Raw genomic sequence first — 25,127 nt, 5'->3', positions numbered from 1 at the left:
TTCATTTCTAAGAATAATTTTTTTCTTTAAAATTGTCCCAGCATTTTACAACAAAGTTATAAACAAAATCATTTTATTGGTGGTCTGACTTCATTTTATTAAACATTCCAGACGTATGGAATTTGAATCTAATAAGCTTGAAATAATTGAGAGACTTAAGTGCACTGCAACCAGCAAACTCAACTCATCTTTATATTGCGCTTTCACATCTGCAGCTGATGTGAAAGTGCTTTAAAGAACACATGGCATGAAATATTAACAGTCAATAATACAATCATCATAAACCAACATAATCATTTTTCCATACCTACAAATACTAATAGTGCAACTGGTCACTAATCTATTATCAAATGAGCTACACCAATCAAGTCCTCCGCTATGGCAACTCCCAACATTTTGTGTGCACTTTGCATCTACTAAAAATGGTAAAATTATTAAAATCGTTACTGTTATTGTAGACGAGAGCCATAGATGTTTTTTTTGTGTAGTTAAATGCTCATTCCTTACTTAATTATGCTCTATTCTCTGTTCACTCTTCCCATGAGCATCATGTCTATTATGTTTGTTAAGTGTCAAATTATTTGTGCAATTTTAAATCAAGACTCTTTCTCTCTCTTTCTCCGTTTATCCCTCACTCCCTCACATCCATTATTTTCATTAAGTGTCAAATTATTTGTGCAATTTTAAATCAAGACACTCTCTCTCTTTCTCCCTAGAACCCCTCCCCCCCCCCCCTCGGTCTCCCCTATCTGTCAGGTTGGTTCGTGAGTTCCAATCATTCAGTGGCCTTTAACTTCCAACCCCCAGGTCCAGCTGACCAACCTTTACACAACCGGCTGTACCCATGGACCTGACGTCGGCATCAGGCCTCAAAAGGAGGCTTGCTGCCTCTTGCTCACCCACTGCCCAAAGAGAGATTGCCAGAAGCCCCCCTCATCGCTCACCCTCCTTGTCTCCGTCATCTCCATCATCTGATCGGTCTTCACCCTCATCTGCATCATCCTCTCCCTGTGCCAACTCATCAGTTTTTCAGAACCATCAGACTCGCGGGTCAGGACTGGTGAGGGTGTCTTCTACATCTGCCTCCCTTGCAGTGTCATCACTCTCCACATCCAAAGCCACTTTAGAATCCTTCCCTCGCACTTTATTACAGTCAGCTGTTAATTATCAAGAAGAAGGTAGTAAAAAGGAGATATACGATCCTTTCCATCCTACAGAGGTGGAAAAAGAGGGAAAGACTGAGGAAGACGAAGGAGAGAAGTATGATCCGTTTGAGCCCACTGGTTCTCCAGCATCAGATGACGATGACGAAAATGGCAAAATAACAGAAGAGCTAACGACAGTGAAGAGAGAAATTGATGAGGAGAAACAAAAGGAGCATCCAGATTCCACTGACATTTTTAGTGACCCACTGAGCTTTCCGTTGGCTCCCCAACTCACTCATAGAAGGCGAGTTGACTACAGCACTACCAAAGTTAGAGTTAAGAGAGAGAGGGCTAATTCTGACCATTCTGAGATTGAAGAGGGAGAGATTGTTGTCGCTATTGAGAGAGATGTTGGCAGCAAGAGAACAGTAGGAGAAAATATCTCATTGAACTCTCCCAAGATCACCTTTTATGATCCAAAACCGGAGCGCATCCTCCGTGTGCTGGATGGGGATGGATTTGTGTCTGTATGTGCGGACAGCAACTGGGAGGTGGACAGAGAGCCAGAAGATGAGCCTGTGGTAGGAGTGGAGGATCTGAGAAGGAAACTGGTCAGCAAGAGGAAGGAAAGATATCTTGCCTTTCCTGGTTCATCCCCACTCACTTCTCAGCCGCCACCTCCTCCCCCTTCTCCACCTGTCGACTTGATACCTTCTTCCCCTCTTGCTCCTGCTGCTGAGCAAGGAAACATAAATCGCAAGTCCTCCAAAGGTTCCAAGGACCAGAAGAGACAGAGAAGCAAGGATAGGAAGGCTATGGAGAAGGATGAGAAGCGAAAGAAAAAAAAAGACAAGGAGGGAGAGCAGGAAAGGAGCAGAGAAAAGAAGCAAGGAGAGAAGATCGATAAAGAGTGTAAAAGCAGGAGAAGCAGCAGAAGTAGTAGTCAGAAGAGAAAGAAAACGCAGCACAGTAGCCCAGAGGCTTCACGATCGCGCAACTCTTCTAGACGAGACAGCCACAGGAGACACTCCTTCTCTAGCCCTTCTGTGGAACGCCATAGAGAGAGGGAAAGAGACCGGGACAGAGGTAGAGAGAAAGACAGAAGCCCAAAAACTGAACGAGACAGGCATAGAGAGAGTGAACGAAGCCACACCTTTAGCCAGAGAGGAGATGAAAGAGATCGACGTTCTAGCTCAAGAAAGGATGAGAGGAAACAGAGGTTTCATTCACGCAGCAGAGAGCGGGACATTTCAAAGAGGCCCAGAAGAAGTAGGGAGAGAGGAGAGGGTAAAAGAGCCCAGGAGCATGAGAGGGAACGTCGCCGGGATGGGCGCCCTGTTGTCCCACCATCTATTCAGGACCTGAATGGTTCTGACCTTTTCGCCATTAAGCGAACCATCACAGTCACCACTACCACGACCACCACCACGGTACCAGGCTCTCCTATACTCACTCAAGCCTCTCCATGTCGGCTTGTACAAAACTTAGACATGCCCCACAAGAGGAATAAGAAGAGAAGATGGCATTCAGGTGGGGAAGAGATGGACCGGGGAACTTGTCATAGCCGCTCGCAGTCACTGTCGCCTCCACGGTACCACAGATATGAGTCGGACCGTTATTCCAATAAATTGGAGCTAGACGTGTTGTCTTTAGATGGTGAGGCTTTGGACTCAGACTACCCATCCTTGGAAGATACACCTCCAGCAGCCCACCCCCCTGATCCACCTGCACCCAGTTCCAAACCTAAAACAACCCCAAAGACTGAACATCACCCAAAAAAGAAAGATCGCACATCAAAGAAATTGACTCAGTCGTCGTCCTCTTCCAATAAAACCAAAAGTAAATGCCCATCTTCTCTGTCAGTCACATCTGATTCTGCTCCTGTCTCAGCTGGCTTTCCAGTAGCCAAGAGAACCAGGAAGGTAGGGAAAGATAAAATGTGGGACAAAGACAGTAAAAAAGATTTGGGTCGCTCCAGCAAATCTAAGAAAGAGAGCAGCAGTCGGAAAGGCAAGCTTCAGTCCAAAGTGTCGGTTATGGTGCGTGAGGGTGTGAGTAGCACCACTGGGACGTCAATTGGCTCCGGTAAGCTGGGTATGGACCTCCTTGGTCCTGGAGGAACTGGAGGAGGTTCTGGGGGCTCTGTGGTGGGTGGTTCAATTGCTGTAGTCTTCTGTAGGGATAATGAGAGCAGGTCACCTTTCCTAAAACCTTGCACTGAGCCTCTGTCAGTAGGAGTCCGCAATAAAGATCTGGCAATTCTGAGCAAGCGAAACAGCCTAGCAGCACCGCCATCCTCTTTAACAAGTTCGGGGGGAACCAAACCGAAGAAAACAAAGCCTGGCTCTATCACGTCTACTTCCTCCTCTACCTCCTCCCCTTCATCAACATTGGCAACCAAGCGCCGCCGTCGCTTGGCCAAGAAAGTTAGGGAGAAAGGTGGCGCATCAGATATGGCTACTGGAGATGGGAGCCAATCAAAAGCAACATCTGAAGGCTGGAGTGGAGCCTCTCAAGAGGTTCTTTCTACTGCTGGAGATGCAAGCAAGCCCGTCAGTCCACACTCCGGCCAAGCAGGCCCTGTTCCTTGTTCGTCGTCTTCTTCTTCCTCCTCCTCCTTCACAAGTGTGCTGCCACCCACCTCCTCACCAGCCCGTACACCCCCACCTTCTACGGCTCCCTTGCGGGACACCAGAGAGTCTTCACCAGATTCTCAGACTGTGGACAGCAGCTGCAAAACGCCAGAGTCCTCTTTTCTAGCCGATGACTTCCCGACTCAAACCAGCCCCACACTTCTGCCATCCAGTCCACCCAGCCCATCCGTGCCCCAGGGGTCTACACCTACAACCATGCAGCCCCCTTCAGACAATGCACCCAAATCTGTGGCCTCACCACCCTCCTCTTCATCGTCAGTAGGAGGTGTTCTTGGTTCCCTTTCTCTGCCTTTGTCCTCGTCTGACCCCTCTTCTTCCTCGGTGTCCTCGTCATCTGCCAGTAAGCTTCCTCCACCCCCACCTCCGGCAGCCCCAGTCCTCCCATGGAGTCTGCAGACAGGGGTGGACTGCACAACTGGAGGGGTACTAGCATGTGAGTTTGCTCCATCAGTTAACAGAAGTTTGATATGTTTTAGTTTTTTTAATATACAATATTCATACTTGAGATTTGTTTTGATTCATTTAACAAAGCAGTTTTGCCACACGACACATTGCTCTTATTCATGTTTTTACCTAACGGGTGTCAGGCGATTGAAATGTTTAATCATAATTAATCACATGAATTCAATAGTTAACTCACAATTAATCTACAACCAATAGTATATTTTTGTATTCTAGTCTGGATTTTTTTTTGTCTGGTGGAGACAGAGAATATATTTAATGGCTCTGTAGTAAAACGTTTCTCACAACTTATAACCATAAGTCCTCTCATTGTTTATCCTCTCAGTAACTGCTCTACTCTTCAAAATGGAGGAGGCAAATATTGCCAGCAGAGCGAAAGCACAAGAGTTCATCCAAGCAACCAGCCAGGTGAGAGGAAAACCATCTTTGGCTCTTATGCTTGAATGTATAGGCACCATGTAAATATAATCATACTCAGTCATGATCATCAGACATCAGTTATCTTTTCCTCCAAATCTGTGTTTTTTCAATTACTCTGTACTAGTTGCACTATTGTAGTACTTTTTTCTCGGGATGCATGATAATTGTTTTTCTCTGCTGATACAATAACTTACTGCTGTTATAAATCAATACTGATGGCTAAGTACTTTTGATGCATAAAATTTAAAAATATTTTTGAGATTATATTTATATAGCATTTTTCTTTAAAATTTAATGATATTAATGGCAATTTTGTATGATCTTTTTTCCATGTGTTCATAAAATACACATTTTGTATAGAACACAGCCGCGCCATGTTTACATCTTTACGAATATTGGTGTATTTGAGGCGGCTCTTGTTTTCGTTCCAGTTTTGTTGATATCAAACTGATCAATGTGACATCATTTTTTCCCAATATCAATCCAATCGTTATCATGCATCCCTAATATTTTCAGAAGAGTTCCGAGCTGATTCAATAAGTGTCTCAATATATTTTAAAATGGAATGATTCCATTTGTTTTGATTTAATGCACTCACATCTTTTAAATGAAAAGTTTTTTTTTTATTCAAATCTTTATTTAGCACTCATTTCATTAGAGCTGTGTGGCAATTTCATTTTAATTTCCTGGTCTCCTGTCTTAAATGCAGATCCTGTCACAAGCAAACCAGAGTCAGTCTCAGGCCCCATCAGCTGCCTCCTTGACCTCATCCCAGAACCCTCCTCCCCCTCCCACTCTGCCCCCACCGCCTGCATTGAGTCCAGCACAGTTCATCCTCCAAAGCTCTCTGCCATTAGTTGGTTGCACCAAAACGCCGCCCTCTCACCTGCACCCCACCCTTGGTGGTGGATGCGCGCAGACACCCCCACCTGTCATGTCTGTTGGGCTGCCAGGATTTACAGGGAGCTCTGGGGACTCTTTTTGGGACAATGATAGTAAAGACCCTGATAAGGTAAAGTTAAAGTTCATTATTCTGTCACAAGTGCAGTTGTCCTTTATGTAAGATACTCAACTAGTGTTTTTGGACTATTTATAGCATTCCCATCACTACCATTTGTGGGACAAAACACAGAATATGGATCTTCAATATAATTTATACCTTGCACAAAAACAGACATGTGGTCTTAAATAAATATTACTTATATGTAAATGAACTAAATCAGCAGCAAAAAGACATGTTCATAGCATTACTACAACAACAGGACAATTTTAAAAGTTTCGTATCGATAATTGTGGATTCAACAAACAACAGATTAGATGTACTCGCACGGGAGATACAGGAGGTAAAGACAAGCTTACAATACACTCAAAAAGAAGTGGACGAGTTAAAAATGGACAAGGATAAACAGATGGAGCACAACAAAGCTACACAGACGGATGTTTTCAAACTATGTGATAGTATGCTGGTTGTCTCTGACAAAATTGATTATTTGGAAGGACAGTCCAAGAGAAACAATTTAATCTTTGATGGGATTCCAGAGTCACCAGGAGAGTCATGGACTGAGACAGAGGGAAAGGTTATGAAAGTGATAACTGAAAACCTAAAAAATCAGCAAACAGTTAATATAGAAAGGGCCCATCGCACAGAAAAATTTGGTGAGGACAGACAAGGAATACCAAGGCCGGTGGTAGTGAAGCTGCAAAGATTTAAGGATAAATCAGTTATTCTACAAAAAGCTAAAAATCTTAAGGGAACAAACATTTTCATAAATGAGGACTATACAGATGCTGTTAAAAGGAAAAGAAAACAACTGATGCCTGAACTGAGAGCTGCAAAAGAGAGAGGAAAAATTGCATATTTACGACATGACAAAGTAATTACTCATGCTCGCACCAAAACTCATTAAAGGCAAATAATCCACACAAAGCATGAGAAATATACAATCTCCAGGGCATTCAATACAATAAACTCACTGTAGATGACGACAAAAATACACCACAAGTACATATCAACAGCAGCACAGTAACACAAGGAAAGATGAACATGATGAACACAAATAATATGGACTTGAAAACATTTGAATACGCTGACATTCGACCCTGCGAATAATTTGGACCCAGACAATCACTTCTACAAAAATGATTACTGCAGTTTCACTTGCAACTATTATATGGAGGATCAATTCAACAAAAATATGAAAATGGAAAATGCACTTTAAATTATACATTTCAATAGTAGAAGTCTCTACAGAAATTTTACAAAAATTAAAGAATACTTGAATACATTAAATACATTCAAAATAATTGCCATATCAGAAACATGGCTTGATAATGAAAAAATGAGTGACATGGGAGTGGAAGGATATGAATTGTTTGCAACAAATAGGGTAAATAGAAAGGGTTGGGTGGTCGCAATATATGTAGACAAAGCTCTAAGAAGCAGTAAAATTGAATATTTGACTACCACCATTGACAACATAATGGAATGTTTACCCATTGAAATACACATTAAAAATGCACCAAATATCATTATAAGTTGTATGTATCATGTCTTGACATATTTAATAAAAAAAACTAACGGACATTCTGTTACACAAATGATTAAAAAAACGCAAATAATGTGTGGTGATTTTAACATTGATTCGTTAAATCCGAATGGGCATCAGAAAACAACTGATTTTATAAATACAATGTATAGTAATAATCTATTCCCTGCAATTATGAAACCTAACAGAATAACAATTGATACAGCTACACTAATAGATAACATATTTATAAATAAATTTGACCATAAAATAGAATGTGGACTTCTTGTTAATGATATAAGTGATCATCTTCTGGTCTTTGCAATCTTCCAAGACTATTTTGATAAAAAAAATAAAAAATAAAACCAACAATAATTTACACATCAGAAACAAGACTAAGAACACAACTGCCTTTAAGTTGGATTTAGAAAAACATAATTGGTCTGAGGTCTATTCAAACGATGATCCCAATAACGCATACAGTGCATTTCAGTCTACCATTATTTCTCTATACAATAAACATTGTCCATTAATAAAAATCAGAAGAAAATATAAAGGTCTAAATAAGGCATGGATGATGAAGCGGATAGAGAATGCATGTAAAAAGAAAAACATTTTATACAAAAGATTTATTAAATTGAGAACTATGGAAGCTGAAATAAAGTACAAGATCTACAAAAATAAACTATTGAATATTATATGAACAAGTAAGAAAGATTATTATCATGCATTACTAGAACAGAATAAAAGCAACACACAAGAAATATGGAAAATACTAAATCATGTAATTAAAAATAGCTATACTTTTTTTTTGATTATCCAGAATATTTTATAAAAGACAAAAATATTGTTATTGAATTTTTTTTAGACATTGGTAATTTCAGACACAGCTAATAATTTTAATTAGTATTTTGTTAATGTAAGCAGTAATTTGGCAAAAGAAATCCCTGAGCCAAGAAACAAACATGAAATAGATAAGCACATAAAAATAATTCATCCACTATGCGGCTTAATGCTGTTAATGATAAAGAAGTATTAAATGTTGTCAAAATATTCCATCCATCCATCATCTACCGCTTATCCGGGGGTCAGGTCGCTGGGGCAGCAACTTTAGCAGAGAAGCCCAGACTTCCCTCTCCCCAGCCACTTCAACCAGCTCCTCCGACGGGATCCCAAGGCGTTCCCAGGCCAGCCGAGAGACATAGTCTCTCCAGCGTGTCCTGGGTCGTCCCCGGGGCCTCACGCCGGTGGGATATGCTCGGAACACTTCTCCAGGAAGGCGTCCAGGAGGCATCCAAACCAGATGCACGAGCCACCTCAACTGGTTCCTCTCAACACGGAAGAGTAGCGGCTCGACACTGAGTCCCTCCCGGATGACCGAGCTTCTCACCCTATCTCTAAGGGAGAGCCCAGATACCCTGCGGAGGGAACTCATTTTGACCCACAGCTCGTGACCATAGGTGAGGGTAGGAACGTAGAACGACCGGTAAATCGAGAGCTTTGCCTTTCGGCTCAGCTCCTTATTTACCACAACGGACTGATACAGAGTCCGCATCACTGCAGACGCTGCACTGATCCGCCATTTGATCTCCCGCTCCAATTTACCCTCACTCGTGAACAAGACCCCAAGATACTTGAACTCCTCCACTTGGGGCAGGATCTAATCCTCGACCCGGAAAGGGCACTCCACCCTTTTCCAACTGAGGACCATGGTCTCTGATTTGGAGGTGCTGATTTTCATCCCAACCGCTTCACACTCGGCTGCGAACCGCTCCAGCGAGAGTTGGAGATCACGGCTTGAAGAAGCCAACAGCACCACATCATCTGCAAAAAGCAGAGATGCAGTGTTGAGGCCACCTCAACGCCTCGGCTGCGCCTAGAAACTCTGTCCATAAAAGTTATGAACAGAATCGGTGACAAAGGGAAACCTTGGCGGAGTCCAACCCTCACTGGAAACGAATTTGACTTACTGCCGGCAATGCGGACCAAACTCTGACATCGGTCGTACAGGGACCGAACAGCCCGTATCAGGGGGCTCGGTATCCAGTACTCCCGAAGCACCCCCCACAGGACTCCCCGAGGGACACGGTCAAACGCGTTCTCCAAGTCCACAAAGCACGTGGACTGGTTAGGCGAACTCCAATGCACCCTCGAGGACCCTGCCGAGGGTAGTCAAAATAATAAAAAGTCCACTGACTGCTTCAACATCGATATGACATTAGTAAAAAGTATTATAGAATATGTTGTACAACCTTTCACATATACATATGTAATTTGTCGTTTAAAGCCGATATATTTCCATCAAAAATGAAAATAGCAAAAGTTATTCCTATTCATAAAAATGGAGAAAGACATATATTCACTAATTATAGACCAATATCACTGCTGTCACAGTTATCAAAAATTATAGAAAATTAATTTTCATATAGACTGGACAATTTTATTGAAAAACATAAGCTTTTAAGTGAAAATCAATATGTGTTTAGAGAAAAACGGACCACCTCAATGGCAATCATGGAACTCGTCTACTAACAGATAATAAAAAAAAAAGACTGTTGGAATTTTTATAGATTTAAAAAAAGCATTTGATACTATAGATCATTCTATACTAATGAATAAATTAGAAAGATATGACATAAGAGGTTTGGCATATAAATGGATGAAGTTATTTGGATAATAGATATCAGTACTTACAGTTAAACAATATACAATCAAAACACTTGAAGATTACTCATGGAGTCCCCCAAGGATCTGTGCTAGGCCCCAAATTATTTATATTGTATATAAATGATATCTGTTGTGGTTCAAAAAATATTAAAAAGTGTCTAATTTGCTGATTACACAACTCTCTACTGTTCAGGAGAGAACCTGAAGCAGCTTCTGACTACCGTGGAGAATGAACTAAACACATTATAAAACTCGTTTGACTTTTTAAAAAAAATATCATTAAACTTAAACAAAACCAAGTTTTTGGTACAAGACAAACCACACAACAGGTCAAAATTATGGTAAATTAAATTGAAATAGTTTTCTAATTTTTTAATAGTGTATGAAAATACATTTCTGGAGTAGTTATTAATGAAAAATTATGTTGGAAGTCACACGTAGATAAAGTCAAAAGGAAAATGTAAACAATTATGGGGATACTCTCTAAAACTAAAGATGTCCTGAATAAGAAATAATTATACACCCCTATTGTTCATTATTATTACCATATCTGACCTATTGTGTGGAAATCTGGGGAAACGCATATAAAACAAATAACTATCCTGTTTTCAAATTGCAAAAAAAAAAGCCCTAAGAATTATTAAACGATCAACATATACAGAACCAAATCATTCTCTATTTATTAAATCAAATACAATGAAATTCTACGACTTAGTTGAATTTAAAATAGCACAAATAATGTATAAAGTACCCAACAATCTACTCTGCCACAGTACTCAGAAGCTGTTTGAAATTAGAGAGAGTCCTTATAACATAAGGGGTACAAGTGTCTACAAAAAAATTAAAACAACAAATATTAAGCAAAGGTATGTTTCTGTAAAATGTGTTAATTTGTGGAATGATTTTGGAACTGAACTGAAAAGATGTCAGTCACTTGCTGAATTAAAAAATGTTTTTAAAGCAAAGTTCAATAAAATTACTTACATCATACATGAGCTGTTAAAAATGTATATAAGCTGTAATTTCTTTGGGTGTATCTGTATGAGTGTAATGAAAATTGTATATGTGAATATGAGGATATGATTTATAAATATATTATGGTATATGTCTATGAATTTCATGTACATATGTCGCTGGCAAATGTGCGTATGTTAAAGTGCACTTGTATATATGATTAGGTTTATACATTTCCTTTTGTTGAAATACATTACCTTATTATTTTATTAACATAAAACGAATAAGGGGTAGGACAAGATACGTTTTTAACTTCCTCCTACCCCCTTTGAACATATAAACTCTTTTCTTTCTTCCTATTCTTGTTTTCTTTTTTACTTCAATTTATATTTTAGACTTGTAATGTGTTTTCTGTGTGTTTATATGTTCAATAAAGAACCATATATATATATTATATATATATATATATATATATATATATATATTATATAAGTGTGTGTGTGTGTGCGGGCGTACGCGCGCCTTGTGCCTTATAATGCACATGAGCGACAAATACACTCTGCTTCTCATAGTTTATTTGCGAGACGACATCCTTCAGGATTCAGATCATGTTAGATTTACAGAGGAAATTATACAATATATTTTTCTGATCATATACATCCCTTGTAATTGTATTTGCAAAACGTTTCATTTTTATTTATGTATTAATATATCTCTATTTTTCCTTTTTTGATGAAATGCACAGTACCTGAAGAAGCTCCACACCCAGGAGCGGGCAGTGGAAGAGGTTAAGCTGGCTATCAAACCTTACTATCAGCGCAAAGACATCAACAAAGATGAATACAAAGATATCCTCAGAAAAGCTGTTCACAAGGTCAGCCGCACATCATACACACCAAGTTTTGACTCAATGTACAACTGACCTGACATACATATTTTTTTTTCGAAAATAAAAAACTTCAAATCCACTTTTCCAAAATATTACACACAACAGAGTTTCAAAACATTTAATAGATGGTAAAGAATAGGGGTGTGAGTTGCCCAGTACCTGGCGATTCGATTCGTATCACGATTCATAGGTCACAATTCAATTCGATACTGATTAATCCCGATACAAATCTATAAATTGATTATTGCGATTTTTTTTTTTTAACTCAAATTTAGAAAATACAAATCAGTAAACTTGTACACTGTGAGAGTTGTATGAAAATGTATTTATTTATCTGAAAATTCAGGCTTGGAACTGAGCCACTGCATTTAACAAACAGGTTGCAGTCTGTTTGAACAGCACTGAAATAAAATATAAAGGCTTAATGTTCCATCAATATAAAATTTTTCCATGCTTAATTTGTGAGTCCTAACCCTAAGAAAGTAAGACGTTTTGTTGAATATTCTCCACAAAAAAGTTGATGTTTAAAAATTGATTTAGCCGCATATCGAATACGATATATTGCCGAATCGATTTTTCTAACACCCCTAGTAAAGAATGTGTTGATTTTGCGGCATTGGGGGTCATATTTACAAAAATCAAAAGCTATTTCAATCAAAAACATCATAATAGGTTAAGTTACATTTTAACATAGGACTGTAAGGTGTTGTTTGATGTAGTCTGCTCGATCCTGCTGGAAGAAACTGGGTTCCTGACTATAAAAACACAACCATTAGTTACAAATTGCCAAATACAGAAACAGCAATGTAAGTTATCGCGATGTGGTGGCTCTCGCTAACAGGCAGAATTAAGTAACCAGATTTAGATTAAAAGATTCTATATAGTAGACCATGTTGCTATCAATTTTGATATTTGTTTCTTATTCGAGGCAGATATTTTTTCCATTAAAATGTGATTTATGAGGAGGTTAGACCATTGGTCGATATTCAGAGTTAGTTTATTTTTCCAGTTGCGGAAAGTTTTTCTATAACTTTAGTCCGGAAATACATAACCGGAGTGCATAACCATAAAGCATGAAAATAAGTGTCTGTAGTGTTTTGTAAACACTGGAGACAAATGTTGGAGTCTGAGAGTCCCATTTTCTTCATCATATATTGAGTAACGTATGTTCTATGAATAATTTTATATTGGATAAGTTGTAAATTTGTGTTTTGTCATTTTAAAAACGTTTTCACAAACTTGAATCCAAAAGTCAGATTCCGGAGCTATAGACAAGTCTGTTTTCCATTTTGAGATGGGTAAAGTCGTTTTATCAGTATATGAAAGTAACTTAAATATTTTTGAGTTTTTTTGTTGTTGTCGGAGAAAGCTTGGTAATATCTTTAGCTAAAACAGGCGGTTGGAGCGTACCCTGAAGTGTTGGAATTTGTTTCTTTATCATACTTACAACTTGCAGATAATGTAAAAAATTTCCGTTTTTTTATTTTGTATTTTTGGAGCAAGGATGTATATGATATAAACATATTATCTGAGAAGAGATGGTGGAGATGTGTAATTCCTTTCTGCTCCCACACACCTACATAAAACGATTGGTTGTTAAGTTGAAAGTCGGGGTTATGCCATAGGGGAGAAAGCCCCACAGGGCTCAACTTGGGCTTTTGTAATTTCTAGTGCCTTCCACCAGGCAGTCAGGGTGGCGGAAATCATTGGATTTTTAAAACAGTTATGTCGCTTAATCGATGTTGTAATAAAGAGTAAATCTAGAAGTCTGAGGTTATTTTATCTTATCTTGTTATCTTGTTATCTTGTTCCAGCCAACAGTTAGTATCTCTGTTGGGTACTGTTTTACTTCTACTATATACAGTACTACAAAGACTTTAATCAGTACAGTACTTCTACATTGGTACGAATAGGTACAAAGGTTATAATTGTTCTGCAGTTTTCATTATAGTTAATTCTTATTTTCATTTAGACTTTTGCTTTGGAAAAAAAAATCAGTTAGCTTAAAATAATTTTTAGAGTGGCATTGTTTCATTTTATTATTATCATCATAATTATAATGTTTTAATAAATGGAGTAAATACATACATTTAAAATAAACTCCGAAAGCTTATGTATGAAATTTATTTAGACAAAAACAAAGCATTTTTGCTATAATTACAGTTTAGTACAATTGTATGTTTTGTAAAGAAGGTAAATTCCTTCTTAGTTGGGTTTTCAAGTCTCCAGCTGTCGACGAGGCCAAAATCATCCATATATTCCCCTATTACTTTAGTAGATTGTAATCGCCTTATACATGTTGTATTATTAGAACGATCTATTAACGGATTGAAGACTGTGTTAAAGTCTCCTCCAATAATAATAGTAGAGTTCGCTGCTAAATCAAACAGCTGAGAGAAACATTTATCTTCTTTTAAATGCACTTGAACACCGCAAGGGCTGAAATATTGCTCACCAGCACTGTGACAACCCAGAAATTCTTGTTTATTATAATAAAAGCAATGACTAGTGACACTGTGTTGAATGCATGATATTCACTCGATTGTTAAGAACTAAAGTCTTTGAACTGAATCAGGACATTTATTGCTTCTGTCATTGTTTCAGATCTGCCACAGCCGTACTGGTGAAATCAACCCAGTCAAGGTCAGCAACCTTGTGAAGCTGTACGTCCAGCGCTACAAGTATTTCCGAAAACATGGACGCAAAATGGATGAAGAAGACCGGGACGACAGGGAGCAGGGCGGAGCTTTTTAAAATGTTATCTTACTCTGCCTTTGGTTGTTGTGGACATCCCTATTTTATGTTTGTGTTTCTATTGTTTAGTCTACTCTTCTTTATACATCTTTTTTGTGTGATTTCACTGTAAATATGTCCAACAAAAAAATGGGTCTTGAGAAAACACGTAATGTATAGAAGATTCAATAGATCCCAATAAAATAATACAAATAAAAACTTGAAAATGCAACCAATTAATGCTAACGATTGTACAAAACAAGCAGGAATACTTTTTTTTTCTTTATTTGTCTCATGTAAATACACTACTAAATACTCATCAAAATATTCTGTACAGTACATGCCAGAAATATACTCCTATCAATCATAGTTCCTCTACACCCCCCTGTGACTTTGCAAATAGTATGCAAGCTTGAGTGGCCAGGGGGTTGCTCTACACTTAAACAAATACATTTGAGTAAAAGACAGTTGACGCTCAGCTTTTGGATTGTCCTACTGTGTTTTGCTTGACTTGCGTGAATGGGTTACTGAGTTTGCGAATGTTGCTAAATCTTTCACATACAGTATATGACAGAACTATTCATAAATGGTGCTTGAGTACTCGGTATTCTCAAACAACCAATGTGCAGTACAGGCCAAAAGTTTGGACACACTTTCTTATTCCGTGCATTTGCTTTACGGTCATGACTGGTTATTTTGTAGATACTCACTGAAGGAAAAACTGAACTGATGAGGAGTTAAGCACTTCACACAAAAAAAAGGGTGAAATAACTGAAAACAAAGTTTTATATGATAGATTCTTCAAAATAGCCATCCTTTGCTCTGGTTACTTTTTGTGCATACTCTGGGCATTCTTACCTCTGGGAACTCCTTAAATACTGTTTGAAACCCCTTTCAGGTGACTACCTTTTGAAGCTCATCGAGAGAATGCCATGAATGTGCAAAAAAAGTAATCAGAGAAAATGGTGGCTATTTATGTATTTATTTTATTATTTTCACCGTTTTTTTGTTAAGTACATAACTCCAAATGTGTTTGATAGTTGTCATAGTTTTGATGCCTACAGTGAGAATCTACAAAGTACATTGTCATGAAAATAAAGCATTGGATTGAATGAGGTGTGTCCAAACTTTTGACCTGTCCTGTATAAATATATTTGCCGGTTTTTAATGTTTTCTTTTTTGTTGAAATGTTAATACCGTAAAAATGGGGCAGACCGACATTTTTAAAAAATAAACTTGACATCCATGGAAAATAAATGTAATTTTGATTAAAACATAGTTAAACATACATTTTCTTGTAATTAAAATGTTTCTCCACCATATTCAATGTAAAATATAAAGGCAATGCTTTTATAACAGAGGGAAAATTATTTCCCTTTGCTACAGTTGAAAGCTGGGAACCCCTGTTAAGTACCTTGAGGTTTTTATTTGAGATTGTAAAATATATTAATTATTTTCTCAGCCCTCTCTGAATCGGTCAAGCCCCCTTTAGCTCCGGCCGTCCTTGCTCACAAAAAGCAATAAATTATGCTGCATTCAAGGAAGGTGTGAACCTGCGAAAATCGAAAGTGCACTAGAACGCCCCTTTGAACTGGAGTCCGAGTTGCAAAGTCGAAAGAAAAGTGCCCCGACTTCACCTCTAGTGGCTTCAATCTGACGTCACCCGAAATTGGTTATCAGACGTATCATTTTCGCCGTGGAGAGAACTTAAAATAAAATAACTTGAACCCCGCAACGAAATCGGTGTCGAGTAAAGCGCTTAGCAAGGGGCAACGCAAGATGGCCACCAGCGGCTTCGCTAGTTGCTATGGCTAGTAGTCGGTGTCAATATGCTTTTTGCAGCACTTGACGCGCCTTATTTTACGTCGGTTGAAGCTGTTGGACGGCATCCCGCCATTTTAATTTTACAGAAGTTCCACAAGCTCCGCGTTACTGTACTAGTTGCCGCATTGCGTTTCGGTGAGCTCGGCAAATATTTGTTTTTTAATCCTTAACGTGCATACACGAAACCCATACCAACTGAACCCACTAGGCATTTATGTGACTTCGATGTCCGTTTAAATCCGATGGTGTAATTTATTTTTCAACGTTGGATGAGTGAAGGAAGGTAATAATATCCAATGTTTCTTGTTAGCATAGCTAGCTTAGTGGTTAACATGAATAGGTCGATGTTAAGTGAGGGAAACTAAAGACCTGTTTTACCAAGTAGATTTATTTACGATGTCTTGTTGTGTATTCTGAGGGAATATACTTCGTAAAGCCACGAAATCGATATTTTGATCAATGGTCAGGCTTATTTTAAGACGTCAGCGGGGAGGTACATGCTAGTTAGCACGTGAAGCTAGCCACCATGTCTGCCTTTGTGCTCACCGTTAACCTGACATTCATTGGTTGTTATTGTTTTTAACCACAAGTTTGGCATATATATTGTCTTTTTAGGTGAAAAATGACGCAGTTCTTACCCCCGAACCTTCTGGCCCTTTTTGCCCCGCGGGATCCAATCCCCTTTCTGCCTCAACTGGAAAAGTTGCCGCACGAGAAACACCACAACCAACCTTACTGTGGCATCGCCCCGTTCATCAGGCACTTTGAGGTTGGAAGCTTATCACTTATGACAGTACAGTTTATTTCCCAATCAATTTTGAGTGAAAGTACATGTCATTTGTTGTCTTCATTGATTAGGATCCTAGAGATGCCCCTCCACCAACAAGGGCTGAGACTCGCGAAGAGAGGTTGGAGAGAAAGGTGAGTTTGGAACTTGGGAGCCATTGCAAGATGACTTTGACCATTTTGATACTGTAAATAATGCATATGAGGGTGTCAATGTTTGCTTAAAATGACTGTTGTCTCGATCAAATGAGCCATTGCTGCTATGTTATTCATTTGAAGTGCTGTAAGGCCACTTGGTTCTTAAAAACATGGCGCTGCAGTTTTCCGGCAGATAAGTGTTCTGCTCACGCCAAACTACAATTCCCTATTAGTCTTTGCATTTGTTTGTTGCCATTAGCTGATATCACTGTCCATTAGCCATTTAAAATAAATTGTTTCATTTGCAGAGGCGAGAGAAAATTGAAAGGAGGCAAACGGTGGTGGAAACAGAACTAAAACTTTGTAAGTTTATTCATTGTCAAACAACAAACTATTTGAGCCGATTCTGCTCTCTGGGCTTGAAAGTTTTTCCTATATGCATTATTTTAGGGGACCCCCATAATGATCCAAATGCCCAAGGAGATGCCTTCAAGACATTGTTTGTTGCAAGAGTGGTGAGTATGTTGAAATTATGGCCAAGCGTTTTGACATCAGCACCTGGATTTCTGCCCCTGCAACTGTTCCTCTCACCTGTCAATATTATTCTTTTTTTGCCCCAGAACTACGATACTACAGAGTCCAAGCTTCGCCGTGAGTTTGAAGTGTATGGCCCCATTAAGCGGGTAAGTTTACCAACTGTTGACGTGTGTGTGTGTCAGTCAAAAAGCTACATTTGAGATTAACTCAGAGTTGAGATGTCACTTAATAAAATTCATTTTTAAATTGTATACAACTGGACTTGCAGCTGTAAAACCCCGAAAATGACACGGGCACATCTTGGGGTTGCTTTAAAGAAAGCCAAGCACAGGAGCGTAGCACTTCTTGAACAAGTATATTTGAAGGTGCTTAAAATCGTAGTCATGTTGGAGTTTGTGATTCATGCAATGTAGTTGTCATTCTAAATGTTTTACTTTTTAAAATGCCTGAAAGAGTGTATGCAGTGATGCGTTTATTGCATTAGTCTGTGTTTAATGAAGCATCTGCTAAGCAGCCAACCACTGATGATAATGTGCTTGTCTCTTGCAGATCTACATCGTCTACAACAAGAGGACGGGGAAGCCTCGTGGATACGCCTTCATTGAGTATGAGCATGAGCGTGACATGCACTGTGAGTACAAATATAGCACTGAGATCACAAAAAAACATCTAGTACATATTCATCAAGCTACATTCAAGGTGGTTCTTCCATTGGCACCATCTTCTCATAAGTTTTTATGGGGTTAGCATATTTTAATAGCTTGGTTTAGAATTACAGAATTGGGCTAAAAAAGAATCAGAAGTTCTTGTATGTACATGATTTTCCACATTTTGCATGATGAAAACCGTCTCGTGGTTGTGTGATGTTTGCGTGTCTGTTGCGTGTCATCAGTTGACTGATGGTTTGGCTGTGGAGGGGACTGCTTCATTCAATGGGGCATCATGGGAAAAGTGGGTGGACCAAGAGGTAGTGCGTCTACTGTGAACCTGAACCTCTTTGCCTGTGAAAGGGCACGTTGTCTTTTAACTGTTAGGTGATGTAGCTCTGTGGAAGAGCAACTCTGCTGGTTGGACTCGATTGGTAAGCACAAGGTTAGACTAGTCACTCATCCAATGGGGTATCTGCTGGAAATATCTGCTATTGATTTTTGTGGAACCTCAACTTTAGAGTGGGCAGGGTTTTTTTTTTGTGGTCTTCAACTCTGGTCATGGTGAGATAATTTAATCAAAATTTCACCATATTAGAATTTGTTTTTGTGCCACATTGGATCATACATAACTGTCTGATTAGACAAGCGGGTGGTGTCATTGAACATGACTTCATTCTAGGATGTTGGCGCCATTAGCTCTGCAAGACCAGAGTTGTGGATCACAGCAATGTAGCCAAGCAAAGGGATACATGGAGAGGGGAGGCGGGGTTAAACATCATATTAACTGTGTGTTGTTCTCGTTGCCACTGCAGCCGCCAATCTGTGATGGCTATTGGCCAGAGCTGGCTGGCAGATGATGATGATGGTGGTTATGATACATCTACACCCTACTACCACTGCTCAGTGTATGGTTGGTATAATGGGTTTGTATGATGGGTAAGATTTCTTTCCACCCTCCATCTCCTATACAGGGAAGAGGAGCTACGTTCAATGGGAAAAGCCTTTTTTACTGGAAAGGCCCAGGAGCTTTCCAGCAATTTGATTTTGTTTGTAACTTTGACTTTGACCATTGAACGCACCCTTGAACACTAGCCAATTTAATGGTACCCAATGACACTGCCCTTTTTCTTAAAGCCACCTTGGGTCGCTGCTCAGAGCTTGTTCTTATCTGTAGAAGACCTAGATGCAGAGATGCATGGCGAGAGAAAAAACACCTGTTTTTACTATTGCACGACTGTCAAGGTTGGTGGCAAAGTAGTGACACCACTTCTTGGATGGTAGGCAGGCAGTCTTTGCACAGGGCGTCATAGAAAGCTAGAAAACATCCATTATATCACTTATTTGCTAGGAAGGGTCAATGTCATACCCATTCAACTCATCTTGGTTGCTTACATTCTTGTTTAGGAATTATTCACTCGACTTGAAAATATTGTTCTGGTATGATCTGTACCATTTAGTCCATATCAAGGCACTGAAAGATTTACATTTGATTCTCCAGTCAATTATCTTAAATGTATTGCAAGATGATTGTTAGGGCAGCTAATTCTGTTAACAATCCTTGATCGTAGTTAATGAGCTAATCCATTGAACTAGTGCTATTAATTCTAAGATGGCTTTAATAAAAAATAAAATAAAATAAAAAAGGCAGATGTATTTTCTTGGTAATTGTGATTACGGGTCCATTTATAAATTATTTATTCACTGCTTATCCAAGTAGTTAAGTTAAGCTACACAGTGTTCCTAATTTCAGTAATGAATTCAAGCTCATCAGGGCGTACTGTTTTTTTTTCCGCCCCCGTTGGAATAAGGCTTATAATGGGTGAATCATTTCAGATTGAAGCAAAATCTTCCACACATTAGTGGCTAGTGTTTGTAGCATGGCATTACTGGCCTCTATTTATTGGATGGAGTTGCGTAAAGGCAACTTCTGCCTTTTTAGGTGGCTTTTTTTTTTTCTCCCCCCTTTGGCCAGTTTTTGGAGTACCGGTGGGGGTTTGGTAAGGCCCTGTCAGTGGATGGCATTTAAATGGCATCCTTAGTGAAGAGAGGAAGTGGAGGGGTTGTGGTAAGGCCCCTGACTGATGTTGTGATGAAGTGAATTCTTGTGTTTAGGGGTTGTGGTAAGGCCCTCTGACTTAGCTTTTGAGACTAATAAGGTCTATGAGAGATTCTGTCTTACCTCAATGGGGTTTTTTGGTAAGTCCATGTTCTTCAACATCAAGATGGTAGCAACATCATTCCTCACTACAGGCCAGTGTAGCAGACGGAAAGAGGCGTCCCAGTGTCAAAGTTCGTCATTTGTGCAAGATGGATCTACAAACTTGGTGTGGTATCATGGGGTGAGGTGTGAATGAGAGTGCCTTTTTATTGGTTTCTTTATTGTGCTGCTCTTGCATTGGCGGATGGTAAGCAGGTCAAAGTTCAAGTCCGATGGAAACTCGCGTCCTAACAATGTAAAATAGTCATCACAAAATATGCATTTGGAAAACCACCAATCTGATAGAACATTGTTTTATCTAACGTGTGTGCGTGTGTGTTTACTAATTTTATAGTTGTTGAGCATTTACACAAGTTGGCCTTTTTAGCATGGGGTCTTGTTAAAATGTGGTAAATACTATGTTATATGTAACCACAATGGCAACTAAACTACCCCAGCAAGCTTGCAAAGTTAAAAGTGAATGCTACAACAAGGCGAGAGATAAATTTATTGCAATAACACTTTGATCACATATTTTCACTAACTCTTGACACAAAACTTGCCACTGGCTGAGTTATTTGGAACTTGACTCAGTTTACATGGACTTCATACATAAGTTTGATTTAATACAAAACTTAAGATAGATTTTATACAGAAATGAAGATAGATGTAGAAAAAACACCGCTGGTCACAGTGACGTAACTTTTAAAAAGTGGATATTGAGTTACACAATAAAAGAACATTGAGCATTCATCGGGTGGAAGGAAGTCTACTCCCATTATCCTTGGGCTTTTATCCAGAGAGCAGCCCTCTCGGCTTCACCTGCTCCTGGTCAGTATGCTAAAGCACTGTTTGCTTCCTTGGCTGAAGTGACGCATCAGACTCTTATCGCCCGTATGTCTCTTCTCCCCACCCCTCTTCTCCAGCTTCCTACAAGCACGCGGATGGCAAGAAGATTGATGGCAGGAGAGTGCTGGTGGATGTTGAACGAGGACGCACTGTTAAAGGATGGCACCCTCGTAGACTAGGTCAGCAGACAGGTTTCGAAAACTTTTTTCAGCAGTTATCATTTTAGAAGTTAACCATAGATGTATTTGTTTGACTCAGGTGGGGGATTAGGAGGGACCAGAAGAGGTGGTGCAGATGTCAACATCAAGCACTCAGGCCGAGATGATGCATCGCGCTATGATGATCGCCCCCTGGGAGGGTGAGATATCTTCTTTCTTTTTTTTAGCGCACCATAAAAAACATTATGGAGGACCAAAACTGCCAAAAGTGAAAATAAAAAATATAATTCAAAAATTGAATACAAAAAATGAATATAAATGGAAATCTAAACAATAAAAAAAAAAAATCCCTAAATAAATAACAGAAAGAAAAAAAACACGATTCAAAAAATAAAAATAAATGTCAAAATAAATATATAAATACAATTAAATTTCAATCAAATAAAAACATTCATTCTGTAGACACACTTAAGACCACCCCCTCATTTAAATAACATTTCGGCCTGACAGCGCGTCTGCAGCATAAAATAAATGAGAGCAGAGCGTTTTTATGTATTGATATTTAATTCGATTTATATATTTATTTTTGTACTTTTACTTTTATGTATTTTGTATTTTTACTTTTATTTATTTGGAGATATATATATATATTTATTTTTATTATATCCGTTTTTTCCCCCACTTTTATTTATTTATTTAGTCATTTATTTTTAATTTTGGCAGTTTTGGTCCTCCATAAATTGAAGCCTGAGTGTAACTGACTTTTCTTTGTCTTGACTACTTTGTAGTGACCGTGATCGTGGAGATCGTAGGGAGCGTAGTCGTGACAAGGAGAGAGAGCGTCGGAGGTCCCGTTCCCGTGAACGCCGCCGCCGCACCCGTTCCCGTGAGCGTGAAAGGGGGGAGAGAGAAAGGCAACCAGGACCAGTGGAGGAGGGCACCCCAAGCAATCGGCGTCGCGATAGAGACCGTGATCGTATGGTGCCAGCTGGAGGAGACAGCAGGAGTAGGGAAAGGAGTCGGGATCGCGACAGGAAGAGGAGAAGTAGAAGTCGGGATCGCAAGCGTGAGCGCGAGAGGGCCAAGGGGCCTGAAGGTGAGGAAGTCAGCCAGGGAGATGGAGGCCCTGGTGGCCCAGATAGCGAGCGAGTGCCGGAAGAACCTGAAGGAGAAGCAGGTGAGGGGACAGAGGAACGCAGGGACAGAGAAAAGGATAGGGACCGCAGACGCAGCCACAGGGACAGAGACAGGCGTAGGGGGGACCGGGACCGGGACCGAGACAGGGATCACAAGAGAGAGCGGGGAGACCGAGATAGGGGTGAACGCAGGGAGGAGCGACACGCCTCCTTGCGGGAAGACCTGGGCCCTCAAGATGAAATGGCCAATGAGGAGGGAGAAGCACCACCCAGCATGGAGGAGTACAGTCAGGATGGAATGATGGACCAGCAGTCTGTGCCTGATGAATACGCTTCTGGTGAGAATGGCTACAAGATGGAGGCAACAACTGGAGATGAGTACTAACTTAGACGTACCCCCTCAGGCTCACTCAATGTACCATACAGAAAAGCTACCATATGGACATACCATATCCCGCCTTCCTATAAATATAAAATGATGCCGTTTGTTCCACATGGTGTTTCACAAGGTGGATTTGCCCAATTTATGTGTGTACTGCACACTCTAGTTTTCAGCAATTCAAGATATTCTTTTTGCCTCTTGGTTTGAGGAAGGCAGCCCAAAACATAGGCCGTCACATTTTATTTTCAGCTTTCTTAAACATTAGATTCTACGTCCAGTTGGTTACAGATACTTTCTGTTTAGTGCTTGTGAGATTGGAAGGTAATTGTGTGACGATTCGCAATTGTCTTGTTTAAAATTTGATTAAATTTTTTTTTTTATTATCTTTGGGTGTCCTTTACTTTGTTCCTAACCTTGCCTGCAAGCTTAATTTTCACAGTATTCGTGAGTTCACGAATCCCTTAGAATACATCTTGTACTGAGCCCGCTTATTTTCACCGCCCAGTTACAAAGCAACAATGTGTTTGGAGGATGCATATGCTGTGATAAAAACAAGAAGCGCAGAGGCCGATGGGAACGAACAAACCAAACATAGCCACACCGGTGGATGAATGCTTAGATGCTGCAATAATTCTGATCTCACTTTTAGATCATTATTAATCTGGCTCTTGTCCAGGTTACTTTTGTCCCATGGCTCCATTAATTGTTGCTTGAAAAAAAAAAAAAACGTCAACATTGATGTACTTGGGCCAGGATCGTATTCCTTCTGCAAAAGCCCCGCCATCTTCAGTTGATGCTTTCGTGTCCGACATCCCCCTGGACACTTACAATGTAAATCAACATGCCTGATCATGGTGAGTGTTTTTGGAGCAAAGTGCGCTATCTTCTAAAGGGTCTACAACATGCAGTGGAAGGATATACAGTATTCCTAATGTTAAAATACTATGCAGAAAATCTGATTTCATAACTATCTAGGTCATTCACGGTAACAGTATATATCCCAATATAAAATTAAGGGGAAAACTAAAAAGTTAAGCATTTTTAAATAAGTATAGTCCATTGGAGAAGCTAAATTCATGATGAATTAGGATAACATTTATAGTGCAAATCCCAAGTCAATGTTAAGTATCAGAACTCCCTGGGTGTAAGATGCCAGCCAATATTTTTGTCCACTTACCGTGATCATCTCTTTCTACACTATCTGACTAGGTGTGTGTGTATGTGGCTGTAAAAGGTGGTACCTGACAAGTTGTATGATTCTTTGAGTGTGTGAGCTAACTAGCTAGCCTGTCATCTAATCTTGTGTAGCCATGCAGCTAATGTATGAATGTGTTTATTTGTCCAATAAAGCAATTGAAAATGTACAGGCTGCTGTGCCCTGCAGGCGTTACAATTTGTTCTAATTAGCAGTGGTAGGCTATATTAAATTACTGTAGCTAACGTTTGCTAATTAGCAAATACATTAAGTTCTTTTTTTTTTTATTGTAAACTTGTGGGGAAATTGTCATCATTGGGGGGAATTCAACAAAATATGAACGATTTGAAAATATTTTTCCCTCGCTATAACACGATTCACTTTTCGCAGCCTCGCGGATTTTTTTAGTGCAATTTTGCATGCATTCTTTTACAGTAATGTACCTATTTTATCAAATTTATGAAGGTTTGAACATTGAAAGTATTTAAACGAGAGAAATGTGAGAAAATGCCTCGATGAGAAAAGTGTATAAAGCCTTAAAACATTTCTAATAAATGTAAAACAAAGCTAGCAACTTTGCGGATTTCATCTATTGCGGGTATTTTTTAGAACCTAACCCCAGCGAATAATAATAAAAAAAGGGAGAGTATGGCAATAAACAAATCGAACTGTGTCATCAACTCTATTTCTAAACAGTGCGTGTGGCCTGATTGTGTATTTTTTTCTCATACTACAGCGACATCTGCCGGACATAGTGTCGCATTGTAATACATATTACGTATTTTATTTATTAATTTTCATATTATAAACAGTCTTTAAAATCTGA

The 25,127-nt window shown here is 39.3% G+C and overlaps 2 protein-coding genes across 4 annotated transcripts in view; both read left to right on the top strand.

Moving 5' to 3' along the window:
• The window catches only part of scaf1 (SR-related CTD-associated factor 1), a 15,788-nt gene extending 861 nt beyond the window's left edge, over nucleotides 1-14,927 (top strand). The window contains exons 2-6 of one of the 3 annotated variants that reach the window (XM_086069736.1): nucleotides 808-4,232; nucleotides 4,587-4,669; nucleotides 5,391-5,693; nucleotides 11,573-11,701; nucleotides 14,321-14,927. In XM_086069736.1, the coding sequence (XP_085925862.1) occupies nucleotides 845-4,232; nucleotides 4,587-4,669; nucleotides 5,391-5,693; nucleotides 11,573-11,701; nucleotides 14,321-14,470 (4,053 nt within the window). In that variant the 5' untranslated portion in view covers nucleotides 808-844 and the 3' untranslated portion in view covers nucleotides 14,471-14,927. Of the gene's footprint in view, nucleotides 1-662; nucleotides 4,233-4,586; nucleotides 4,670-5,390; nucleotides 5,694-11,572; nucleotides 11,702-14,320 lie in introns of all 3 variants that reach the window. The other 2 variants (XM_086069723.1, XM_086069730.1) reach the window with 2 other exon arrangements.
• A 1,413-nt stretch (nucleotides 14,928-16,340) lies between these two features.
• Nucleotides 16,341-23,491, top strand: snrnp70 (small nuclear ribonucleoprotein 70 (U1)). The gene is made up of 10 exons (XM_086069747.1): nucleotides 16,341-16,556; nucleotides 16,889-17,042; nucleotides 17,132-17,194; nucleotides 17,506-17,560; nucleotides 17,648-17,712; nucleotides 17,818-17,880; nucleotides 18,284-18,365; nucleotides 21,508-21,609; nucleotides 21,689-21,788; nucleotides 22,377-23,491. The coding sequence occupies exons 2-10, from the start codon at nucleotides 16,896-16,898 to the stop codon at nucleotides 23,107-23,109; spliced, it is 1,410 nt and encodes a 469-aa protein (XP_085925873.1). The 5' UTR covers nucleotides 16,341-16,556; nucleotides 16,889-16,895; the 3' UTR covers nucleotides 23,110-23,491.
• Nucleotides 23,492-25,127: the final 1,636 nt, after the last annotated feature.

This window comes from Leptonotus elevatus, chromosome 1, assembly GCF_054856555.1.
Source record: "Leptonotus elevatus isolate MCC_2025b chromosome 1, RoL_Lele_1.0, whole genome shotgun sequence".
Taxonomy (NCBI): Eukaryota; Metazoa; Chordata; class Actinopteri; order Syngnathiformes; family Syngnathidae; genus Leptonotus; species Leptonotus elevatus.
This window is presented reverse-complemented; position numbering and strand designations above follow the sequence as displayed.